Below are 23,159 nucleotides of genomic sequence, written 5' to 3'. Positions count from 1 at the left end.
GGACCTCATCTGTAAAGGTAAATTGGGGCCTTAGGCTACACAACATAGCTGCAAAAACTTAACAGATGCTGAATAAGGCACCTATTATGTTTTTTTCTGCTTTGTTTTTTTTGACTTACAAGCCCCAAGCCCCAAACTTACCTTTATAGACAAGGTCCCATGCAGAAGGAACAGATGATCCACTGGGCTTCTTCCAGCAGTGATGTTCTTTAAACTGCCGCAAGTCCTACCCCAATGAAAGACATCTATTAATATTCACAAGTCCCCCAGCAACTCAAGACTACGGAGAGCCTCAGGTTTTGTTTTGACTTGCTTAGTTTTTCTGAGATCTACAGGCTCCCCTGTGGCCTTCAGGACGAGTTTTAGTTCACATGAGCTGCTACATATAGCTAACATGAGATATGCTACACCATCCCCTGCAAAAAAACCCAACGATTTTCAGCTTACACAACAAGCTACTCCACCACTGTAGTCTTTTATTCACTTTTCCCACACTACTCCACTATGACAGTTTCTCTCCCACATTATCTTCCATCGTCCTTGATATCTGGGCTGAGTATTCACAAGAAATTTCAATGCAACTGCTGATCTTGTTTTTTTCCTTAACCTTCCTTGAGCAGCTAGCAGACTAAACTTCATGGTGGAAGCAGTAATAACTATTATCAAAATGGGTATCATTACATAAGCTACATTTCAGCCTAAAAATTTTAGCATGTTTTATCCTATTGCTCACATTTTTATGACATCAATGTCAGGTAATAAAGGCTTTTAAAAATGCCATAGATGCTACAAAGTATCTCTGATCTGCCTGAGAAATGTTGCAATGGAGGTGATCCTCCATCAACTCCACAAGGTACATGGTGACCATCTCTTTAAGCCAGGGTGCTACACACATTCACACTGTCAAAGAGACCACTTGAAAATGTACACCTGCACTAGTCAGTGGAGGATATAATAAATAATAATAAACCTGAATGCTATACAGAAAACAGAGTAAATGGAAAAAATTAATCTCCCCCAGGACTTTAGAGTAACACTCCTCAGCAATATCTGCAAAGGCCAAAGGGCTCTACTAGAATGTCTAAAATATTTGCATGCCTTTGATAGCAACACACAAGAAAAGACAGACACCTACTAACTTCCATAGGCTTTTAATGTGACTTCATCACAAGGGATGTAAGGAACTGGTATCATGGGGATACATGGATCATTTCAGTTGGACATGCCTTTGTTGGGAGAAGGGGAAAGGGAGGAAATTCAGCTGTGCGTAGGGCCTTTGCTAAGCACTGAGTGATGGCACACACAGTTGCAGTGGCCACTGACCAGCTGACACAGGCCATTTGTCACAGCAAGCAGCAGCCCCAGTCCCTATTTCACAGGCAGACGTGCTCTACCACGCTTCCCTGCATCTGCAGGGACACACCATCACAACCCTTCTGTGCTCCAGATGTGGCAACAGAGCTAAAGCAAGGTACAAACTGAGTGCGTGGGTCTGATGAAGAGTACAGCTCACGTGGGGAGGGATCTGAATTACTGGCTGGCAGGGAGAGGTGTTTGTTGGGAGGGTAGGACTTCAGTCCCAGCTCAGTAAGGGAGACTTATAGGAAGACAGGGGGAGAAAGGGTAGACGTGCAGAAGTACCTCAGGACACCAAATTTGGGAATCATTACTGTCATGTATCCTGGATAAAGTGGAAGTTTTACCCAAGTATGCTGTTAAGTGGATCCTACTACCTTAGAGAAGAAAACATCACCTTCTCATCAAGATCTTCTGAGAAAGGTGAGGTACTTGGTGCTAAAACTCACTCTGGTTTGCTGGCCATCCTCTGCAAAGCTCATCTACAAAGTTACTCATCCCTGAAAGGCAAGTTACTTATCCCTGAAATGCAGTTGCTTTGTTATGACATTAGCAAGAGGTTCAGAAGACTTTAACTCCAATTTAAAGAACTTGGGGGGAAACAATTGTTTTGAAACAAAAACATGAATTTAATTCTGAGTTTATGGTCTCCTTTAAAAGATTTTTGAGAGTATAATAAAATCCAGGCAGAGTCAAGACATTCTCTCCTTCCATGATAAACTTGGCATTCACAAGGGGAGGAGAAAAAAGCAGCAGCTGAATTCCAGTATATTTTATCAAAAATATTTTGCCTTTAGAACAAATGAGCCAAAACAAAGGAACCATTAATACCAGAAAAGCCTTTGTTTTTATAACACCAAGGATATACCCATAACTTGTGAAGAAAATGAGATACAGTAAGAAGATATTACCAGTTAAGTATTACTATGACAGCTTTACAAATAAACTGCTTTCCTTGCTCAATTATTGACAGAACAATTCATATTACAGGATCCTTTGTGTGTCAAAGTTGTACAGCCTGCAGAGATCATAACTGACAATGCAGATCACAGCATTTCTGTTCTGGTCTCAAAGTTTTTTGTATGGTTAAGAAAGCAATACTACTCAGAAAATAGAAGGAAGGTTTTTAATTAATGCTCCATTTGCTCATTTTGTTGTGAACTATTGTCTGACAAGTACAGGTAAGATTTTTTAGAAGGCAAATTTTCTGGTCTGCTGGAGATTGGTAAAAATTCTCATGGATTTATTTTTACTGGCGTTATTACAATATTGCCAATGTAATCAAATATGCATCTCCTAATTACAGTATCATGCACCCTCTGAAGAACTGATAATGACTATATCCTTTCCTACACCTTTCCCAGACTAGCAGTATAATTTCCATATAACCTGGAATGAACTTGACCAGATTATTCTTGCTTCTCTCCTGATCTCCCAGCAGAAAACAGAACTTCTCTAACTTCTATGTACTACAGATAATACTGTGGGTGGACACTGAACAGAAAGCACTGCTGCTGAAAAATGTCCTTGCACACACAGATCTTGACAAGACGTGACATCAAAAGAATTACACACATGTAAGAGATAGTTAGGACCAGAAAAAAAATCAAAACATTTTCCCATACCACCTATGTGATTTTGCCTGATTTTGTTTGATTTTGTTTAACTGCAGACAAAGAAAATACTAAATTATCCTCAGAATCTAGCGTAACTCCAGCCATCTGAAAAACCATGTACAAAGATCATTGTAAGATCTTGCACCTGGGAAAACATAATCTGGGAGTGCAGCACAGGCTGGGACCTACTCCACTGGGAAGCAGCTCTGTGAAAAGGGACCTGGGGGCCCTGAAAAACAAGCAGCTGAATATGAGTGAACAGTGTGCTTCTTCAGCAAAGAAACCCAATGAGATGTATCAACTGGGGCATCACTAGGAGGGACAAAGAAACCATTATCCCACTCTATTCAGTGCTTGCCAGGGCACTCCTGGAATAATGTGTTCAGTTTTGGTTTTCACAATACATTAAAGATGTGGACAGGCTGGAGAGGGTCCAGAGAATGGCCACAAAGATGAAAAAAGGATGGGAAGCCTGCCATACAAGGAAAAGTTGGGGTTGTTCAGCCTTGAAGAACAGGCTGTGGGGAGCTTTATCCATCCAGCAGGTAAAAGGTGGCTACAAAGAAGATGGAGACTCCCTTTTAAATAGGAGTCAGAAGGAAAAGACAAAGGGTGATAGGTACAAATTACTACTGGGGACTTTACAACTGGACACAAGATGGAAATTTTTCAAAATTTGAAGAATCAGCCCTTGGAATCATCTCCCAGGGAAGCAGTGGATTTGCTGACGCTGGACATATTTAAGGTTCAGCTGGACAGGGTGCTGGGTCATCCTGTCTAGAGTGTGCTTTTCCAAAGGAAGTTGGTAGCAGATGATCCTGGTGGCATTTTCCAAACCAGCATTCTGTGATTCTATGAATAGTGACCACAGTCTTATCAACAAGAAATAAATGACTAATGACACACATAGGGTCTATACTATAAATGCATTTGAAAACATGTTTGAAAATAGCTGAGTCAGTCTGAAACTAAAAGTATTTTGACAATATTTCCCATAACAAAAAAGAAAGATGGACAGCAGTAGCTAACAGGAGGGGTTGCTATATCAAGGGTCTCCAGCAGACACAAACTAAATGTTAACATAAGACAGGCAAACAAACACACAAACAAACCACCTAAGGAACAGGATACTTCTGCACTAAATAATTCATCAGCTGGGGATGGAACCTTATGTAAGAATGAACATTAATTTCTGTAATGGTCTCAATACAAACAATAGGGAAAACAACACTGGACAAACTCGTAAGAAGATGATACCAAAGAAATAGCACACAAATTTCAGTCAAATTAATTTGTACAGATCTAGTTGGCTGTAGTCTGTATGCAATTCAGACATATCTTTATAATTGAAGGATTCATATTGAACACAAAAAATTTAATGCAGCTCCATTAAACTACCTAGTTTAAAGTTAGGCCTGCAAGTGAGTATTTGTAAATGATATGCAATATGTAGAACATATCTTCTTACCTCCTATTCTGATTCTACACAAGATTCAAATTTCAGCATAGGGTGTGGAAGTATTCTATGCCAACCAAAAAGCAAAATCTCACCCATCACAGAAGGGCAAACACAGTAGCTGGGACAACTCTACACAGCCTCACACATCCAAATTAATACCTTTGTTCACACCTGAGAATTCAAATTTCACTTCCACTGTTTATGAGAAAGCAATCATCTCACTTTGACCTTCATACTCAGAATTACCCAGGAAATTACTTCCAGACATGCAGTACTTCGAAACTAGAGCAGTGGCTGAATACAGATACATTTGGTGGAGTGAAAAAAAATAGTTTCTTTCTCACTTGACAACCTTCTCAGGAGAAATAAAGATTAAAAAAGACTTTACATAAAGTCAAGAATTTTACAAATTCATGGAGAAGAGCACCAAATGTATATTACAACATTCAGTCCTTTCCCCCAAATCTTCCCTGAATATATTATAGACTAGTACTGAGTTTTCACTCTTTCCAGATCCAGAAAATCACAATCAAAATCATAAACAAAGTTATCTTAATTCTTCCTTCTTAAATAAGAAACTTTTTATAACAAGACATTGAGACCAGGTTGGTGAGACATTGGATCAGGTTGCCCAGGGAAGTGAATGCCTCTTTGCTGGAAATGTCCAAGGTCAGTATGAGCAAACTGTTCTAGTGAAAGATACCTATGCCCACAGCAGGGGCTTGGACTAGATGGTCTTTAAAAGGTCCCTCCAACCCAAACCACTGTTATTCTATGATTCTATGAATACAGACATTCTGAAGCCTTTAAGAATGTATCAGAAGAGAAACAGTCTTCTCTCAACCCAACCCAAGCTCAAGTCAAGTGCACTTCCACAGGCTTAGGATGGAAACTTCTCATCATATTCCCTCCAGGGTTTGTTTGTTACGAAGAGTGCTAGTTGGAACTGGATTCGCATTTCAGGTACTCCTGTTTCATACAAATGATGCCTTTACAAAGAAGCTCAGTTTTTACTAAACTTTGGTAACCAGTTAGGACTTTGACACTGAAACCAGGTCTTCATGACAGCACTCACCTGCAGTCAGGTGGGATCAGCAGTTGTGTGAGACCAACTTAAATATTCACATACTCTCTATCAAAGCATACAACCATCAGATCTGCCCCCTGTAATGGTGGGTGGTAGTGTACTTTCACTAGAACGTGATTTCACCATGAATTTGCAAGTTATAATTACCAACTTTCCGCAGCTCAAAAGAAGTATCAAAGCAATGTCCAGCTGCCAGGAGGAGTACTGCATAATTAATTCCTGCTGGTAACGTTGGCTCTGACTCAAACGCCTTCTTGAACCTAGAAAAACAAACATTCAAGCTTACTTTCTAAATAATTCATTCTAGTTGGGGCACCATTACAGTTTTAGGTAATTTAAGAGCTTATCCTCTGTTTAGGCAGCAAGAATCCATAGAAGCAAAAATATTTTGCTGTTTTCCACACATTCTTTGTGGTTATTTTTAGGAGTCTGTTATTCACACATCCTCCTCCCATTTCCTTTCCCCCCACACAACAAGAGCAGACCCTACTCATCCATTGCAGTAAAACTACCCCAGTAAAACTGCAGTATCTTACAATATTTTCTTTAAGATCAAATAAGACAGAATAATACTATCAGTTCGCAAAAGACCTGTTTCAGAGATATATTTATTAATAAGCTCATTAATTTAGTCTTTAATATATGAATTTTCATTGACTTGAAACATTAGATTTTATTGTGGACTTGCTACAATGGCACACAGCGATATCAAAATCCTAAAGCACAGAAGCAAGTGATACAAGACTATATCTCACATTTAGCTGTGATTTCAGCTACTCCAAATTTCATTCTTTACTGAGTGTCTTATTGACACTGTCCCTATGAGTTCACATAAAAAAGGACTATACCAGATTTCATTCTCCTTAAGAAAAACTGAGCAATCAAGAGAAACAGCAGAGGCATTCACCTAGGCTCAACTTTGTCCTAAAAGAAGTGGAGGTGCCTCACACAAACACAGCACACACTGTCCTCATGCTACCAATGCAAGCAGCTGTGACAACAGCAACAGGACATCTACAGTGTTTAAACTTACTCTTCAGAATAAGTTTTAGGAATATACACACATATTCACACCTCCATAGGGAGAAGGCAAAGACTACTATCGTATGTGAGTTAAGGAGCACAAGAAATCCAGTCAACAAAACTCACTACAGCAAAAGTAGTGAAGTTTAAAGTTACTTTCTAAAGGATGAAAAAAATTCAAACAAATGGAATACATTTTTAAAAATTAAGCAGGTTGTGAGATATGTATATAAGGAAGGAAAGAAAAACAATCTGTGCAAAACCTAAGGACTTGACTTCTAGACCATGCTTTGACATGCAAGAAAAGCTAAGGCATTTTTGTCCCACCAGGCCAAAAAGAAGGCTGGTTTTTAATTTGTTTGCTTGTTGGTTTTTCTGCTCTAATGACTAATGACTTTGCATGCTTTCACATAAGTTCTGCTCTCCAAAACTGTAAGATAGGCTTCTCTTCAATCTGCTACACATACATACTTTTTTATACTTCAGCTGCCCACCTCCAAAGAACTTAATCATTAGAGAGGCGCCTACTGCTCTGAAGAAAAGCAAGAGAAGCAGAGAGCACTAGATCTTTTTCTTTCATCATCTGCAATTTTCTCTTTTACTGTGAGTTACAAAGAAGTGATGAAGAAAGTACATACAAAATATTTTTGGCTCACTTCAAAAATCCCCAACCAACACATACACACGCAACCTAAAAACAAAACAAAAAAAAATAAAAAAAAATAACCAAAACCCAAACCAAGGAAAAAAAAAGAAAAACAAACAAAAACCCCAACCAAGCAAAAAAAAAAAAACCAAAAAAACCAAAAAAAACCAAAACATAAAAATCTGCCAACTAAACAGGACAACACTCTCCTTGGTTCTAAGTATATACATCTAAGAGAAGCCCTCTAGCTGGCATTATCTGTTTGGAGACATAGTGATGTTGGGAACTGGATCACCTTTTCTGCCCTAGAGCTCTTCCATGCTGTAATTCTCACTCAATACAAAAAGGACAGAGAAAAGATTGACAGAAGAAGAAGAAAAAGCCTTGGAAATTAGTATTTTTGTTCCAATACAAGAGAGACTGTACTTTTGGAAAAATGTTGCAGTTGCTGACATTTGAGAAAATGTTGCAGTGCAGACACTGAATTAGGGAGGTAGCAGTGAAAAGATATGAATAAAGACTTGGTAGCTTTGGTAAGTCTGATTCATACTGTCGGTGTGAAACAAGAAAATGACAGTTAATAATTACTCTTTCATTTATTCTCTCATATTTATATGAAAGGTGTCTTTTATTCTGCTAGTTGTCAGAAAAGCACATTGTTGGTTAGTTTTTTTTTAACTGGAATAGACTAAAGTACCTTGACATCACTAGTTGTTGCAAAACCAATGCTTTGGTTCTGCTGCCAACTTCTCATTATCTCATGCAATTCACTATACTTCTCTTACATCCTTATTTTCCTAAGGCTGAGATAATAACCTTTATCTTAACATAACATAGCACTGCCATGGAGGCACTGCTCCTGCACACACCTTGTCCTGTTGTGGCCTGCTGTAACACTAGAGTAGGCCTGCTCCTTTCTAAGAGCTTTTCACTGAGTTATGAGTCAACCTCTCAGCATGTCATGTCGGCTGCATGACTAACACTAGAAACTCCAATCAATATCCAGTATAAAGTACAAACCAAAAGCAACTGGACCATCCGGTACAGCTTCCGGCCAAACTCCAGCTTGGCTCAACAGAGTCCTCCTTCTTCTGTGGCAGGAGGCACACAGAGCATTCTGTATTGGGTCCCACTTGCCAGAGACTTCAGGGATTACTTAGGGGCTGGCTGGCCAGCACCCTACCCTGTGCAGGAGCTGTCAGCCCCTTTCCTAAACTGGAATGCCTGCAATCACTTCCTGCCATCAGATCCATGATTATCATGATTGCTAAGATGCATTTATTCAAAGTGTGTTAAAATGGCTACATGAACTCACCACTGTCATACATATAATCATTCTTGGTTCAATTATGTTTGACGATATCAAAGTTTATCTGTTCACAAGGCACTATAAATAAGGAGAAAGCGAGATGTACAATAGCAAGAGCAATTCATATTTAATTTAGTCTGTAATAATACCTAAAATTTGTATATAGAACTACACTTGTCATTTTATCATGTTCATGACATTAGCAAAATACAATGTTTGCAAAATACCCCTGAACGCTTTTTACAGGCTTTGCACTTTACAGGAAATGAAACTTTTCTTTAATCCAAAATTATGCTAGGAGGGATGACAATAATACATTGCATTCCTGTTATTTCAACATCTTTTAAATGTCCTGTAAGAATTGCCAGACTGTAAAGTACAGAAGTTATAAGCTGCATTTGTATTCTGAGGCTATAACTGGTAAATAATTTTATCTTATCTTTTAAGAGACACAGTTCCAAGCTGAAGTTTACTGAAAACAAGGGATAAATAACAAAGCAAGAAGAAAGCTTCCCATTTTAAGCATTTGCCTTAACAAGCAGCTGATGCACACAAGACCAGAGCTAAGATGTGATGCACAGGACACATAAATGCAGACTGCTGTATCCTCATCTGAGTGCAGAGAAGCAGCTCATCCTGACAGAAGTCTAGGATGACATCCCATGCCTTCATTTTCTAACCTCTTCCATCTAACAGTGACTTAGTGCATTTCAAAAGCATTGTCTTGTCTCTACAATGAGGATAAGAATTTATCTATTATTGACTAGTTATTGTGTTCTTCTTTGATTATTGATGCTAGTGTAGTCCACTACAACATGTGTATACTGTACGATGATGCTGGGGCGATAAAACTTTTTTCTGCAAGTTTGGAACAGTCATATTGGTTGTGAGTTAAACCTCTATAAGCCTTGCCAGCTAATATCTATCAGATTCCATTCATGCCAATCAATTCATTATTTCTGGCCCAGATGCCTAAGAATAATACAGTAAACAGGAGACTTCATATTTGGGAAAAATTAGGAAAACACACTCTGATGAGTTTAGTTTACACCTAAACTTCAGGTCCCTGAGGCACTTCAAGAATTTTGCAGAATGAGATGTGTGAACAACATAAACCTCTTATTCTCAACAAATAAGCGAGGAAGTTTAGAAGATTCAGTCTATCCCCTAAGGATGCCAAATATTTGGAAAGAAAAACTGTTTAAATATATTCTTTTTCAAGGAATATTTTCCCAAAGCTAACAAAATGACATAGACCAGAAAAACAGTACTCACCAGAAAGTTCCTTTGTCCCTGCTTTCTATATCTATGAACCCAGATTCCAAAAACATGTCCTTGTAAATCCGACCAACCAGGCAGTACATATCTGAAGCTACTTGGTCTTCCTGCTCTACAAGGGGAATCATAATTTCTAGGGCTTTCTGTCTGTCTCCAGGCAGATTTCTCCTGTTGAAAATAATAATTTTGATTAAAAAACCAACACAGTAAACAAGAAATAATTTTTCATTATCATTTTTAAATAGAGACATATAATTTCATCCATGTAAAATGACAGATAGACACAATGGACAGTATTACAAAATGGAAAAATATGAACCTTGATTTCATATCTAATATTTCTTTCATCATAATTCATGCTCTAAAGGAAAAAATATTCTATCTTGTGTTTGTGATTTTACTTTTTGTATACATTTTGACTATGAAGCAAAATGCCCAAAAAGCACAAACCAGATTGAACTCCCATGATAGGAAAGGGTTAGGAGTAAAGCCAATAGGGCAATATTAAAATAAGTACTTCAGACAAATAAACCATGTAATTGCAAGCATTAGACACTTCCTGGTGAGTCATAGCTTTGATACATACATCATTCAGTATCAAAAGTTTAGAATTTTAATGTGTTTGTGTATTGAACAATCAAATTACTCCCTTTTCAACACTTCCACATCTTGTATTGACTATCACTAATCCAGATTAATGAATTTTATGAGAACAAAACCAGTACAGCAAACAGTGTTTTGCAACAAGGATTATTTACACTTAGCTGGTCTTCAGAGACAGAGGCCCCTACTTTTATTTCTGTTTACTTTTCCATCATCAATGCCCTCACACTTTCTTGATTTAGGTCAGACTAATCCTGACTAATTGAGCCGCTCCATCCTTCCGTACTAGTGACCTGGTTTAGAAGCAAGAGACACATTTTTTTCGCAGCAAAGATTCAGAAGAGTGGAGTATTCCAGAACTGCCTCAGCTCACAAAATATCCTCTGTTGGCCCAGTAAGGAGAAAGCTACAATTAGCAAAAATAATTCCTTCTTGGCACATCAAAGCATGAATATTTTCATGGCTGTCATGGTTTCTAGTTTAACAGTCAGAATGGAGAAGAGAGGAATAGGAAAATCTCATCTGGACTCCTCTGGAGGTACTGTGTAGATCTTTTGTCAGATATTCTCAGAGGCAACACTTCAGAGCCACAGAACCAGTGCAGTATAAGGATATGCCTGAAAAGAATATGCTGCAGTTTTTCAGGTTTTTTAGTGCCTCAGTGAACTAGTCCCGTTTTCAAAGGTGACTCTATCCCAGAAAACTGTGACCTTGAGGTCTAAACAACATGTTACAACTCCAAGGAACATCTAGTGACCCTTGTGAAGGCTCTGTAGAAGTAACAGATACATGCTGGATTATTTAATCTGCAAAATTTCACACATTTATATCAAAGTGGAAACAAATATTTATACCTTCATTTACCTGGCATAAAAGCACAAGAAAAGACCTGGACATTTTATTCAGAAAAAAAATGCCAGACAGATGTTTTTAATTTTTTTTGTTTGTTTGTTTTCTTTTTTTTCTTTCAAAACCAGGGTTATTTTTTCAAGTAATTCCTTGTGACATGTTTTGACATCACTTTCACCTGATATGCAGTTTTAAGCCTCCTCAGTGAACCTGAATTACAAAATTCAAATCTGTGAGAAGCAGAACCGTCTATAGACAATTTCTATACTTGACCATTTCCATACCTGCTGACACCTGGTCTACTCCTCTAAAAGTCAACAGCAAAATGTTCACTGTGATAACAGCAACAAAGAAAGGAGCAGAGAATATCTGTAACTTCCTTTGAAAAAACTCCCCTTTTTGTCACTTGCTTAAATGTCAGTATCCTAGAAAGAAAATCTAGGCTTGGCTTTTATTTAATCCATAGAAGCAGTGTATGTTGCACCATGTATCACATTTTGTCCATGTTATCAGAGAAGGTGAAAGTTAGTTTATCATCATCATACAATAAAATCTTCTTATGGACATTTGATGAATGTTTCCTGTTTCTGTCTCCTGACATTAGCAGAACTCAGACTTGAATGAGATGATGTCTTTCCCAGCACAAATGATGCAGCGCTGTCTGTCACACAGCAATGTTAAAAGTGTATTTTACAGAAGGAAAATATTTTTAGGTATTTAGTTGCTCTAATTTAGGTACTGAAACAAAAAAATAATGCAAACCTGTGGAAGGACAAATCAAACATGCCAAAGGAAAAGGAATGAAATTTGATAGTATGAAATAAAAAGAAGCTTAGAATCCTCAGAGCTGCTTCAGTCAAAGTCATAAGACTGTGTATAAAGATTCCAGTAGGGAACTTCACACAGGATTACACACCCCTTACAAAGTTTGAAGCTTTGATTTACTGTTCCACAGCAGAAGGAAGGGTGAATTCTTACCTGTTAAGTGCAAATGCGTAATGCAACCTCACATGGTGGTGGGAAGCCAAGTCAAAAGTGGGAAGTTTTTCTAAAGTTTTCACCAATTTCACAATGGAATCATAATCCTTCCAAAGGAAAGGAATAATAAAGTTTTAAGTGACTGTACTAAGGTATGCCTACATATACTCCTCTTCAACCTAAGCAGCTATTATTTCATTTCAGTCCATCTTAAGTTTTATGGATTTCAGTTTCTACAGTGTCAAACTGTAAACAGCCTAGCACTAATCAGATACGGAAATATGCACGGTATTTAGCAGGGAAGCACAATTTAGTCTCCTGTGCTACTTCAACATGGTCCTTTGGAAATTTTCATACATCTGTTTCATGATTAAAGTTAGCTCCAGGAACTGAACACATGTCAGCGCTCATTTTGTGCAGACATTACAAAGCTAACTGCATTTGAATTAAGGCATCTCAAATCTCTGAAGTAGGCATAAGCCACAAAAACAAGACTCTTTAATACCACAGTTTTTAAAGTAGCTTACTCACTGACATATTTAAAAAACAAATAAAAATAAAAAAAAAAAGTCAAACTCAAACCACTTCCTAACATTTAAGGAGTGACAATTGAAATTACAGGTAACAAGGCAAACAATTACTAGCATCATTCCAAAACCTGAAACGCATATGAGCTATTTATGTTTCCGCGTGAAACATCACCAGCTTTGGTGACAAAGAATGCATTTGCCTATCAATTGCAAAATGCCACCATAGACTTTAACTACATGCTGTTCATCACACAACAGTGCTGAGACAGAGAACAGTTATTACATGTATATACTTTTTAGGTACAGCTATAAAACTCTTTTCTGCTATGGAAAGGCAAACAGTGAAACTACAAAACAAAATAAAAACATCAGAGAAGACAAGATAAAATATTTTTACTAGTATGCTTTATCCACACAGTTTATTAAAAAATCTGTGCAAAATACACTAAAAATTTCTGTGAGAATGTAATTTATTTTACTACTCCTAGCAGTGCACAGAACTCCTACCTGGATGTCTCTGTAGGACAGCAGCAAGTTTATTACAATGTCAGCAGACAAGACTTCAACGTTATCTACTCGCTGCCGAATCCTTGCCAGCTCTGCCGCAAGCTCTTTGCCCGTGTAAAGTGTCCGGGCCTTCCTGATGTCGTTCAGAATGGATTCCCGGAAATACTGGCTGGAGAGGAACAACTTCACATCAGCAATTTGGGACAGGTGCCTCACACTTGTTTTACTGGCCCCACAGCTCTCCCACAACGCGTGCGCAGAACATGTATTGATAAAGCAGTGTCAATGCAGATATTTGGTCAAGCTGAGCTACTAAGTATCAGTTTTTCTAAACAGAAGGCAGAAGAGGCTGACAGTTATCTTGCCAGCCTTTTGACATGGGTGTACAAGAAGACAACTCACCTTGAACTGGCCTGTGCCACCTTCAAGAGCTGAATAAATCGATCCACCAGAGGTAAGCATATAGGCCCAAGGAGAGACTCAAAACCAGGCGGCATCAGCTCCGTGAGTCCCTTCACGAAACTGCTATCACAGCAGTACACCTTGTTATGTGGAGTTATCATATAAGGAACAAATATGTAGTTCCCAGTGCACATCTACAGGAAAACAAGGGGCGATATTTAGCACAGTTATGGCTTGGCAAGCCAAAGTACAAAACAACTGCATATACTATCTGCAGAATTCCACCTGTTGAAGTCAAAGGCAGACCTGCTGTTTACTTCAGCAAGGCTAAGTTTTGACTCATAAATTCAGTTTTCACATCAAATATGATATACAACTGAAATGTATTCTTTCATATTTCTGATCTACTTCCTGTAAAATCAGTCTTTTCAGAAGTATCAAGTTGACCTTAAAATTGCAGTTGGCTCAATAGCGAAACAAATCTCAGGGCCACACCCTGAAGAGGCAGATGGAATCAAAAGAAGCTGAGCTACTTGCTTTTCAAGGAGACAGATGATTAGAGAGCAGTACAGTTTGGCTTACAGATACTGGAAACAATAACACAATCTTGTTGCCTCACAACAGGAAAACCATAGAGAAAATTAATCCTCATATGAACTGCAAAATGACTCAAATAGTTTTGCATTCAAAAAGCAATATAAATTCCCTACTAAGAAGAAAATATTTTCAATGGGACTTGAAATCATATATAGTTCAGAATAATCACTTCCAGAGCACCTCAGTGTTGCTAAACTGCATTGATTTTTTATGTATCAATGTATCACAGATACTTTGCAAAAAACCCCAAAAAACCAAAAACTTAAGTATCTTCCAAAGAATAGGGAGGCATGATGTCTGCTGACTGGGGTATGTGTTTGAGTACAGACATGTGCAGATAAAGTTGCTGAATATTGGTGGTTTAAAGAGTCTTAACTGTGAAACAGAATACCAACAAAATTGGGATGAGTTCCTCCATTCGTATCTCAAAGCTCAACCTCTATTACTGAAGTGCCCAGCAGCCCAACAACAAAAGCCTTAAGGAAGCAATTCTTGGGACTCATCATTTTTGGTACCCCTAAATTGCTTCCAGGGTTAATTATTTTCTGCTCAGCTGCTTTGACTCTCCCAGAAGTCAATACGGCAATGCAGACATCACTTCAGAAACTCCCCTGCCTAGCTGAGCTCCACACATTGAGAGAGCATTGACTGAGAAGTTTTTGAACGCACAAAAGCAGCTGTGTTCTTAAAACATGCATTTTAACACACATTATTAGATTTTTAAAAGATGGAAGGACAAAGGTACTCAAGTCTGCAAAACATATGTGTATAGACATGTCAGTAAACACATGTTTGTGTACAAATCAGAGACTGGCTAAGAAAGTACAGGAATTATTTTTTAATTACACCCATCATACTATGAAATTGTAAGACCTCAATATAAAGGCAAACCCAATGCACTTCAGTCAATAGACTCTGTAAAATCTAAAAACAATTGCATTTACATGAGGTAAATTGAGTTCAACTAACACAGAAGTTGTTTGGAGATTATTATATAGAGTGCCTTGCACAAGGCTTAATTTAGACTTCTTTCCCCAACCACTGCAAATTACTGCTGCTGAAGAGCTAGGGAATATTTATCTCTGTGTGACTGCAGCAATTCCAAAGGAGACTTGAGAACTGGGAAGTATATGACAAATTTTTTAACAAGTAACTAAGGAGTGGGATGCCAGAACCCAAACTGGTTGTCTGTGAAACATAGAAGTGAATGGATACTTCTATTCAAGAAAATCCTAGCATATAAGGCAATCACATGCTCTCAGCAGTGAATGGATGAACTTTTTACCCTGCTAAAATCTAATGAGCCCCACAGTCAAAGGCAGAGGGCAAATCATGAATTTGCTGGAACTGGTTTCAGCAATTATAGGAGATGGGTACACAGCCACTGGCTTAAGAGCCACTATCACACATCAGCAGACTATTCTCCAGTTTTACTTTTCTAGATAAAGGAGAAAAAGGTTGGGAAGTCAGAGTCAAGAAAAAGGGTGAAAGTAGCTACAGATATCCGGAGACAAGAATTTTACTTCCTAATGTTTATTCAGTGCATTTAAAATAAATTCAAGACTGTTTGCAGGAAAACCTTCTCAGACCTCTGACACACCATTTCCAATGCTCAGGTCTTAAAAATCAGCTCTGGAAAAGGATGTTTCCATCTTTAGAAATTCACAAAACCCAAGGTTTACCATTGTAAAATGGTCATGCCACCTACACAGACAGTACCAGACTCTTAATTTTTAATTCTACTGGGAGGAAAACTGCTCTTCCTGCAGATGACAAGTGCCTGAATCCATTACTGAGCATGAGCCCTCAGAAACTCATCCTTAGTGCACCTTCTGTAGGAAGTATGTACCTGTTTCAGTGAATTAAGAGAGTCAGCACAAGTTTATACACATTCTTCCTGTTAACTGAGGGGGAAAAAGAAAATCTGGTAATAATATAGAGCCTGGTATAGAAGACATGTGGACCCAAGAGTCTTTGGAAGCAGTGGACAGGGAAAAACTTAACAGCAAAAGACAGGGGAAAACTGTGAGAAGAAAAGAGAAGAAAATTAATCCACTTACAGCTGTTCAGAGGGCTCCCAGGGAATTGTCTCAAGGTAGAATCTCACCTTGATATTCAGTAGCTAGCAGTGTGAAAACACAGTGGCCTTTCCCTCAGCTAGGGCATCACTTTGCTTTTTAATTTAACCTAGATAGTTATCTTTTGTGGGAGCTCTGTGTCTGTGAAACCTCTCAAATTCAGCTGAAATTCATCAGACAGACAAACAGGCAGATACAGAACAAATGTGGAGGATGAAAAATCAGTACAAGCTCTTAAGTTTAATTTCCTTAGGAAATACACTTAAAAAAAAAAAAAAAAAAAAAAGTAGGAGTACACATGCAACAAAGTTAAGAAACACAAGAAATAACTGACCTCAATTTCACTTCCCTAACTAAAGAACACAGTAGGTAGATATTTAACAGCTAATCCTAACAAACGCAGACATGCAGTAGTCTAGAGTAAAAAAAATAAATCAAAAGTTATATATTATTTACTAAAGGTGGTGGTGGAAGAAAGATAACAGTGCTGGCGAGACTGCTTTTATATAACAAAGTCTACAGTCCCTACTGTGGAGAAACACACTGTGTCACCATCACAAATTCTAATTGCAAAGAGCTTGACTCCAGCTGCATTTGGACTATCATTAGGGTGGGAGCCTAGGAGAACCAAGCTGTGGGGGAAGCAGTTGTGGAGCTACTCTAAATATGAGACAACTCTCAATAATTTTCCCCAAAGCAGAGTGTGCAATTTCTTCTTTTCTCATTCGTTGAGTGATGCAATCTGTCTCAGCAACTTATACTTCTTTCTCATCTTTTTTTGTTAAAATATAAGCTACGCCAAATTAAGTCAGAAAGGATCAGGTGGTCTTTCTGACAGACGCTTCCTATCTGCTCACACTCTGCTTCACATTTTCACTTAGTGCATATTGCTAGACTTGGAAGCTTAAATATATTCAATTTATTTTATTAAAATTTGCCCTGCAATATTCCATCTCAACTCTCTGGTATCCACAAAATCTGGTATTTTTTCTAACCCTAATTGACTTCCCTCTATACTCTAAGTCTGTTAAACCCACAAGACAACATTGTTTTACTTTGATCCATTCTTGTGACTCACCATATAATGTATAATGAAAGTAACAGATAGAAGTATTTCAATAAAAACAGGATATTTTTGAAAAAGGAGCATTTTAAATACAATTTTAATATACTGTTATGTCAACACTTTAAAAACATGGGTTGAATATTGGGGCTTGAAAAGTGGGTGGGACTAGACCCCCCCCAATCAAGAACAGGTGCTGCAAGTTTCATTTTGCAACCCTCTTTCTTCATAAAACCTTCATTATTTAAGATTCAAAAGCTCAAATTACAGTAGTGAAAATGACAAGGGGATTGCAGGGCACCTGAGTTGCATGTTGAAAGGCACTACTGAAAACACCTGGGGCTGGGACAGGACTCGAGTGTGCATGCATAGAGTTCAGTGATAGCTACTGTGGTTCAGACTGATGCACGAGAACTCAGGACATTAGACAGGAAATCCTGGCCTAAGGTCTCAGATCAGCTGAGCTACTTTTACCTGGGAGATATGAACATACATATCTTTGAAAGCCTTGGGCCAGCACACTCAGTACCTGGCAACATCAGGTCATTCTCCGACAGACAATTCATGTCAGCCCATTTCATCAATTCGGTCAGACTAATCAGAAGGCAGAAGTGTGGCTGGCACCAGCTACACACATAAATGCTCACAACTAAATGACAGAATCTGTAATTAATTTTTGCAAATGTTTTAATAGCTCTGTATTTTTCTGATGTCCCTTCCTCATTTACTGAGGACAAATTCCAAAGTGTGAGTAATTTCAGTCAGAGAGGTAAAATCATTCTTAATAGCTCTGTAATTACAGAATTTAAGACAAGGCTGCTTCTAGCTAGACCTAGAGCACCAAGCACCTCTAGTGCTCCAGTCACTGGAACATTAAGCACCTCTCTCTTGTTCAATATCTCTTCTCAGCTTCTGAAAGAAATTAATACAGCACCTATTTGTATTCAAGAGATAATAAAAATAAATAGCATATACTTAATGATCACTGTAAGAATATAAACCAGCCCTTCTTTCAATATTCCCCTCTTCCACAGAACTACTACTTGTGAAAAGGGCAGCTTTTCAGACTTGAATGAGACCATGTCTTAGAAAGAACATCGTGAAATAAGATAAACCCTATGCTCTCTCTCACAAATAAATCTGATGTAATACAAATGATTTTTTTTTTCTGAAAGTTGCTCAGATTAAAAAGACATGGTGCTAGACAAAGGAACATTTGAGTTCTGGCCAATTAATTACCTTATCCTGACCTTTTCTTCAAAAAGAGAGAAAAAAATCTGAAAAATTGCAGAGCCAGTGAAGCATAGTCCTTCAAATTCCCTAAGGCTCTTTATTAACACTGCTCTGTTGGAATAGTTTAGCAGTCAAATATCCACAAACAGAGGAAAATTGCTTTCAAAGACAAGAAGCATCAAAGAAAACAAAGATTCCCCAAATCAAAACCATGATACTTTAGTCATGGATGGGAGAATCTAGCAGAATGCCACCCACTTGCCAAAGCTTCAGGTCAGCATCCAATGTAACTTTGGAAACTAAAAGAAAAAAAAATCAGCTGAAGTAATAAAAATAGCCAGTATCTCTCACAGTAGGAAGTGTTCTTCCTGATGATACTCTTCTAATTAAGAGAGCTTTTCTATTTTTCCCACTCATTCTTTTGAGAAATATCTGCTTTTATTTCAATTCTGGTGAAATTTTTAAGTTAGTTCTCTGACTGCACGTGATATTATGTGTAGCAGATGGCAAAATCATAAACCAAGTTATTAAATCTATTCCCTCCATCCTCCAAACACACAGTAAATCAACATGTGCTGATATTTTAATGAATACAGACTCAGTTTGGGTTTACTTTCAATCCCACTCACATGAATGATAGCCTTACTACTGATTAGAAAAGGAACTTAAGTAAGCCTCATGCCTCAAATGAACTGAAGCACAGAGACTGGATCTACTCTATCAAATACTCCCCCCTTTTTGAGAATATATTCTTTCTTTATATACTCAGCAGTAGCATTCTATTGCAGCCATGCTACATCCTAAATGCTTGCTAAAAATCAGCTTACAGTCTATATGGTCATTTGACATAGGAAAAAAAGTTACCAACCTTTTTCTAGGAAAGTATATGTTAAATATATTAGTCAAGAATTCAAAAAATTAAAGACTAGGCAACAGAGAGTGTTGTATCATAAATAATAAATACCACAGTTATCATTTTCAATGCAATATTTACTGAAGGCTACACAGCATTTTTACATACTTGGATGTCAAATTAGCCACAAATCTCTTGTTGGCTGGATGAAGAGTATTAAAAATATTTACCCCTATTTCCATGGAGAAAGAAGCCAACAGTTAAACATACCCTATGCTACAGTCTTTTAACAGCAGCAATATGGAGATCCTGAGCTTGCAGATTCCTCTGGAATGCCTCATCCAGAGTCACAGAATGGGTCAGGTTGGAAGAGACCATAGTGGTCATCTGGTCCAACCACTCAAGCAGGGTCATCCTGGGGTACATGGCACAGGGCTGTGACCAGACAGCTCTGGAATATCTCCAGTCAGGGAGACTCCACAATTTCTCTGGGCAATCTGTTCCAGTGCTTGGTCACCTGCACAGCAAAGAAGTTCTTCCTCCTATTCAGGTGGAATTTCCTGTGCCTCAGTGTCTGCCCATTGCCTCATGTTCTAGTCCTTGGCACCACTGAAAAGAGCCTGGCTCCATTTTCTTGACACCCTCCCATGAGATACTTATAGCTATGGATGAGGTCCCCTCTCAGCTGTCTCTTCTCAAGGCTGAACAGGCCCAGCTCCCTCAGCCTTTCCTCCTAAGAGATGCTCCAGTCCTTCCATCATCTTTGTTGCCCTGTGCTGGACCTGCTCCAGGAGCTCCATGTCTCTCTTGCACTGGGGATCTCAGAACTAGATGAGTTCTCCCACTCACATTAAAGGAGAGCTACACCAAACTCTCTCAAGCTACACCTTAAACAAGAGGCAATTAGGAAAGGCTGTGGAAAACCAGTAAAAATTACAATCATAGAGGCATAGAATGCTTTGGGTTAGAAGGGACCTTAAATGTCATCCAGTTCCAACATCTCTGTTGTGTCCAGGAACACCTGCCACTAGACCAGGTTGCTCAGAACCCCATCCAGCCTGGCTTTGAACTCTTCCAGGGATGGGGCATCCATAGCTTCTCTGGTCAATCCATTCCAGTGTCTTACCACCCTCACAGTACATAATTTCTCCCTAATACCTAATCTAAACCTACCCTCTTTGAGCTTGAAGCCATTGCCCTTTGTCCCATCACTACAGTCTGATTCCTTCAAGTGTTAGAAAAGCAAAACCCTACTAATGGTGCCAGGCCATACAGCACTAACCCTGTCATTTAATCGCTAATGCCTGCATGTCAGCTGCCCAAGAGAACAATTCCCATTGCCTCCAAGGGCCCTTCTGATCAGACCAGGAGCTGTTTTGCAGTCTCACACCCCAGGCAGCCCCCAAGGCTAACCACTTCCCCAACCTGGTGCAAGCAAGCAGCCTGAACTGAAAGGTGTGCGCTGTGTCAAGGTGTAACTTACCACAATGGGTTGAAAACCACATGTAGAATACATTCATATTAAACACTCAAGATTCAGCAAGAAGTCAAATTTTTAAAAAATTGAATAGACCTGCAACTTTCCTCCAAAGGTGGTAGAATTTAAACTGTGGTGAAGTATGATGAAATTAAAACTGGTTAGCTAAAACTAGCAATATACAGTCATGAACCATAACCTTTACAGCAACCTCTTATGACTGAAAGTGTTTACTAGTAATTTCTAGAATGCCTCTGCTGCTTGACTGACCCCAAAAATCAGATAACAGCAAAAACTAAACTTAAGCTTTCAACCAGCAAAGTAACTACCTCCTGCAAAAATGTATGGTTTTGGTATTACTGGAACATTTGGAAAAGGTCCAACTAAATAACTATAAAACCACATATAACAGGAAATAAGCCAATGTTATCTTGTACTGCTCTGCTCAGACAGGCTCCAGGCATATCCTCACTATGCAACATTGTATTGACTATTATTGGGAAGCACAAAAATCCCGTCAGAAGAACAAAACAGTTGTCAACAGATTTTTTTATTTTTTAATCCCACTTATTTTTAGGGATCCAAGTTTTAGGAAAAGCAAACACAAGGCATTTCAGTTAGGCAGATGCACACAAACTTGTTTTACAACCTTTTTAATCCCCTGGTGCCAAGGATACCACAGTCCTGATATGGTTGATGTTTGCATGCTATTAAAATGCACGTTCTAGAATAGCAAGACTGAACTCCTTGTTCATCCATACGTGAATTTTATTATATTTTCATATCAGTAACCTCACATGACTGTTTTTGTTAAGGGTGGGCATCAGAGGCATGGCTTCTGTAGAACAGAACCTCCATCATACCCATTTATCCAAGAATCTTAAAATTTATGAAGAAACATTATTTTTATGAAGCAGGTATTATATTCAGTAGTTAGGCATGCACCGACATTGTGAAAAATCTATTTCCAGGTAATTTGGCTGACATCATGCTGAAAAAAGTGAGGAGAAAAGAGACAAAGGAGCTCCTAAAACCATTTCACTGACTTTCCTGTTCTAATCCCAGGGAAAATACTTCCTCCCAGAAAAGATGTTATGTGGGTGTGCTTGAAAACATCTGAGACTTTCAAGGAACACATTCTTTTTCTGGCATACACTGAAGCATTTCTAAAAGTGATAAATGACAGTGTCACAGTCACCTATCCAAATTTAAATGGAAAACAGAACAATCCTTTCTGAAACAGATGAAGGCCAAGTTATCTTACCTCTCCTTGAGCTTCGGGGACTGTCATTTAAAAACAGGACAAGACAACATCTCCCCTTTATTCTATTGTACCAGTCATCTCCTGCTGGCTTCCTGCTAAGACAGCTCTCCCTCTACCCTCCCAGGAACATTACATTAGTCACACATCATTTTCTCTAGGTCCTGGGCCACCAGAACAAAAACACAGAATGAAATACATTCATTTACAAGAAAGGCCTTACTGTTCTCTTTTCATTTTATGGAAAAGACCTAACTGATCATTTCTTCCACTTTCATTAGAGAAAGGCGAGAGATTTCTAGTCTAGCACATCTTTCACAGCCTTCTGTGAGTGTCTGAAAAGCACTTTTTTGGTTAAGAGCTATACAAAAACTCTGTAAGGAAACCTCTTTGCTTTTTTGGGTTTTTTAACAAAAAAAAAAAGAAATCTGTAATTTAAAATGCAACATTAGACCAAAGCTCACACTGGTTTTGAAGCCATCTTTAGAAACTCCATGCAGAGAAAAGACTCCATCTTTTTCAGAGAGTCATATTTCACACTGACAAAAATAATTACTTAATCCACTGTCAAATAAAGTAGTAAAATCAGGAATGCTGCAGTTTTCATGGCCGTGAGGAAAATAAAACCTGGTCAGTTTCTGAAATGAAATACTTCATATGCTCCTCTAGAAATTTTTATTCAAATATGTGGAATAGTACAGCATGCACATAGTACAGCATAGCACCTCAGGATATCGGCACAGCACTGACTAGCCTCCATGAAATTATATCTTAGCAAATGTGGCTACCAGTAAGTCACGAAGCGAAGCCAAGAACAACTCAACATGCCAAATATATATTCTGACATGACTGGCCCTGCTGCTCCAGAACAAACCACACTGAAAAAGCAGTGTTCTCCCAGCCACAAGTCTGCCTGTCTTGAACTTGGGAGTGAAAAAGGAAAGGGAGATTTGG

General features: G+C 38.4%; 1 protein-coding gene across 1 annotated transcript in view; it reads right to left on the bottom strand.

Moving 5' to 3' along the window:
- Positions 1 to 23,159, bottom strand: part of MAP3K5 (mitogen-activated protein kinase kinase kinase 5) — a 104,066-nt gene that overhangs the window by 42,281 nt on the left and 38,626 nt on the right. The window contains exons 4-8 of the mRNA XM_086877488.1: positions 13,644 to 13,837; positions 13,242 to 13,410; positions 12,205 to 12,311; positions 9,772 to 9,942; positions 5,666 to 5,778 (exon numbers count right to left, since the gene is read on the bottom strand). Of these exons, the coding sequence (XP_086733614.1) occupies positions 5,666 to 5,778; positions 9,772 to 9,942; positions 12,205 to 12,311; positions 13,242 to 13,410; positions 13,644 to 13,837 (754 nt within the window). The remainder of the gene's footprint in view (positions 1 to 5,665; positions 5,779 to 9,771; positions 9,943 to 12,204; positions 12,312 to 13,241; positions 13,411 to 13,643; positions 13,838 to 23,159) is intronic.

This window comes from Cyanistes caeruleus, chromosome 2 (genome assembly GCF_971803275.1).
Source record: "Cyanistes caeruleus chromosome 2, bCyaCae1.hap1.1, whole genome shotgun sequence".
NCBI classification, from domain to species: Eukaryota; Metazoa; Chordata; class Aves; order Passeriformes; family Paridae; genus Cyanistes; species Cyanistes caeruleus.
Note: the sequence above shows the minus strand (reverse complement) of the source record. Positions and strands in the feature narration are given on the sequence as shown.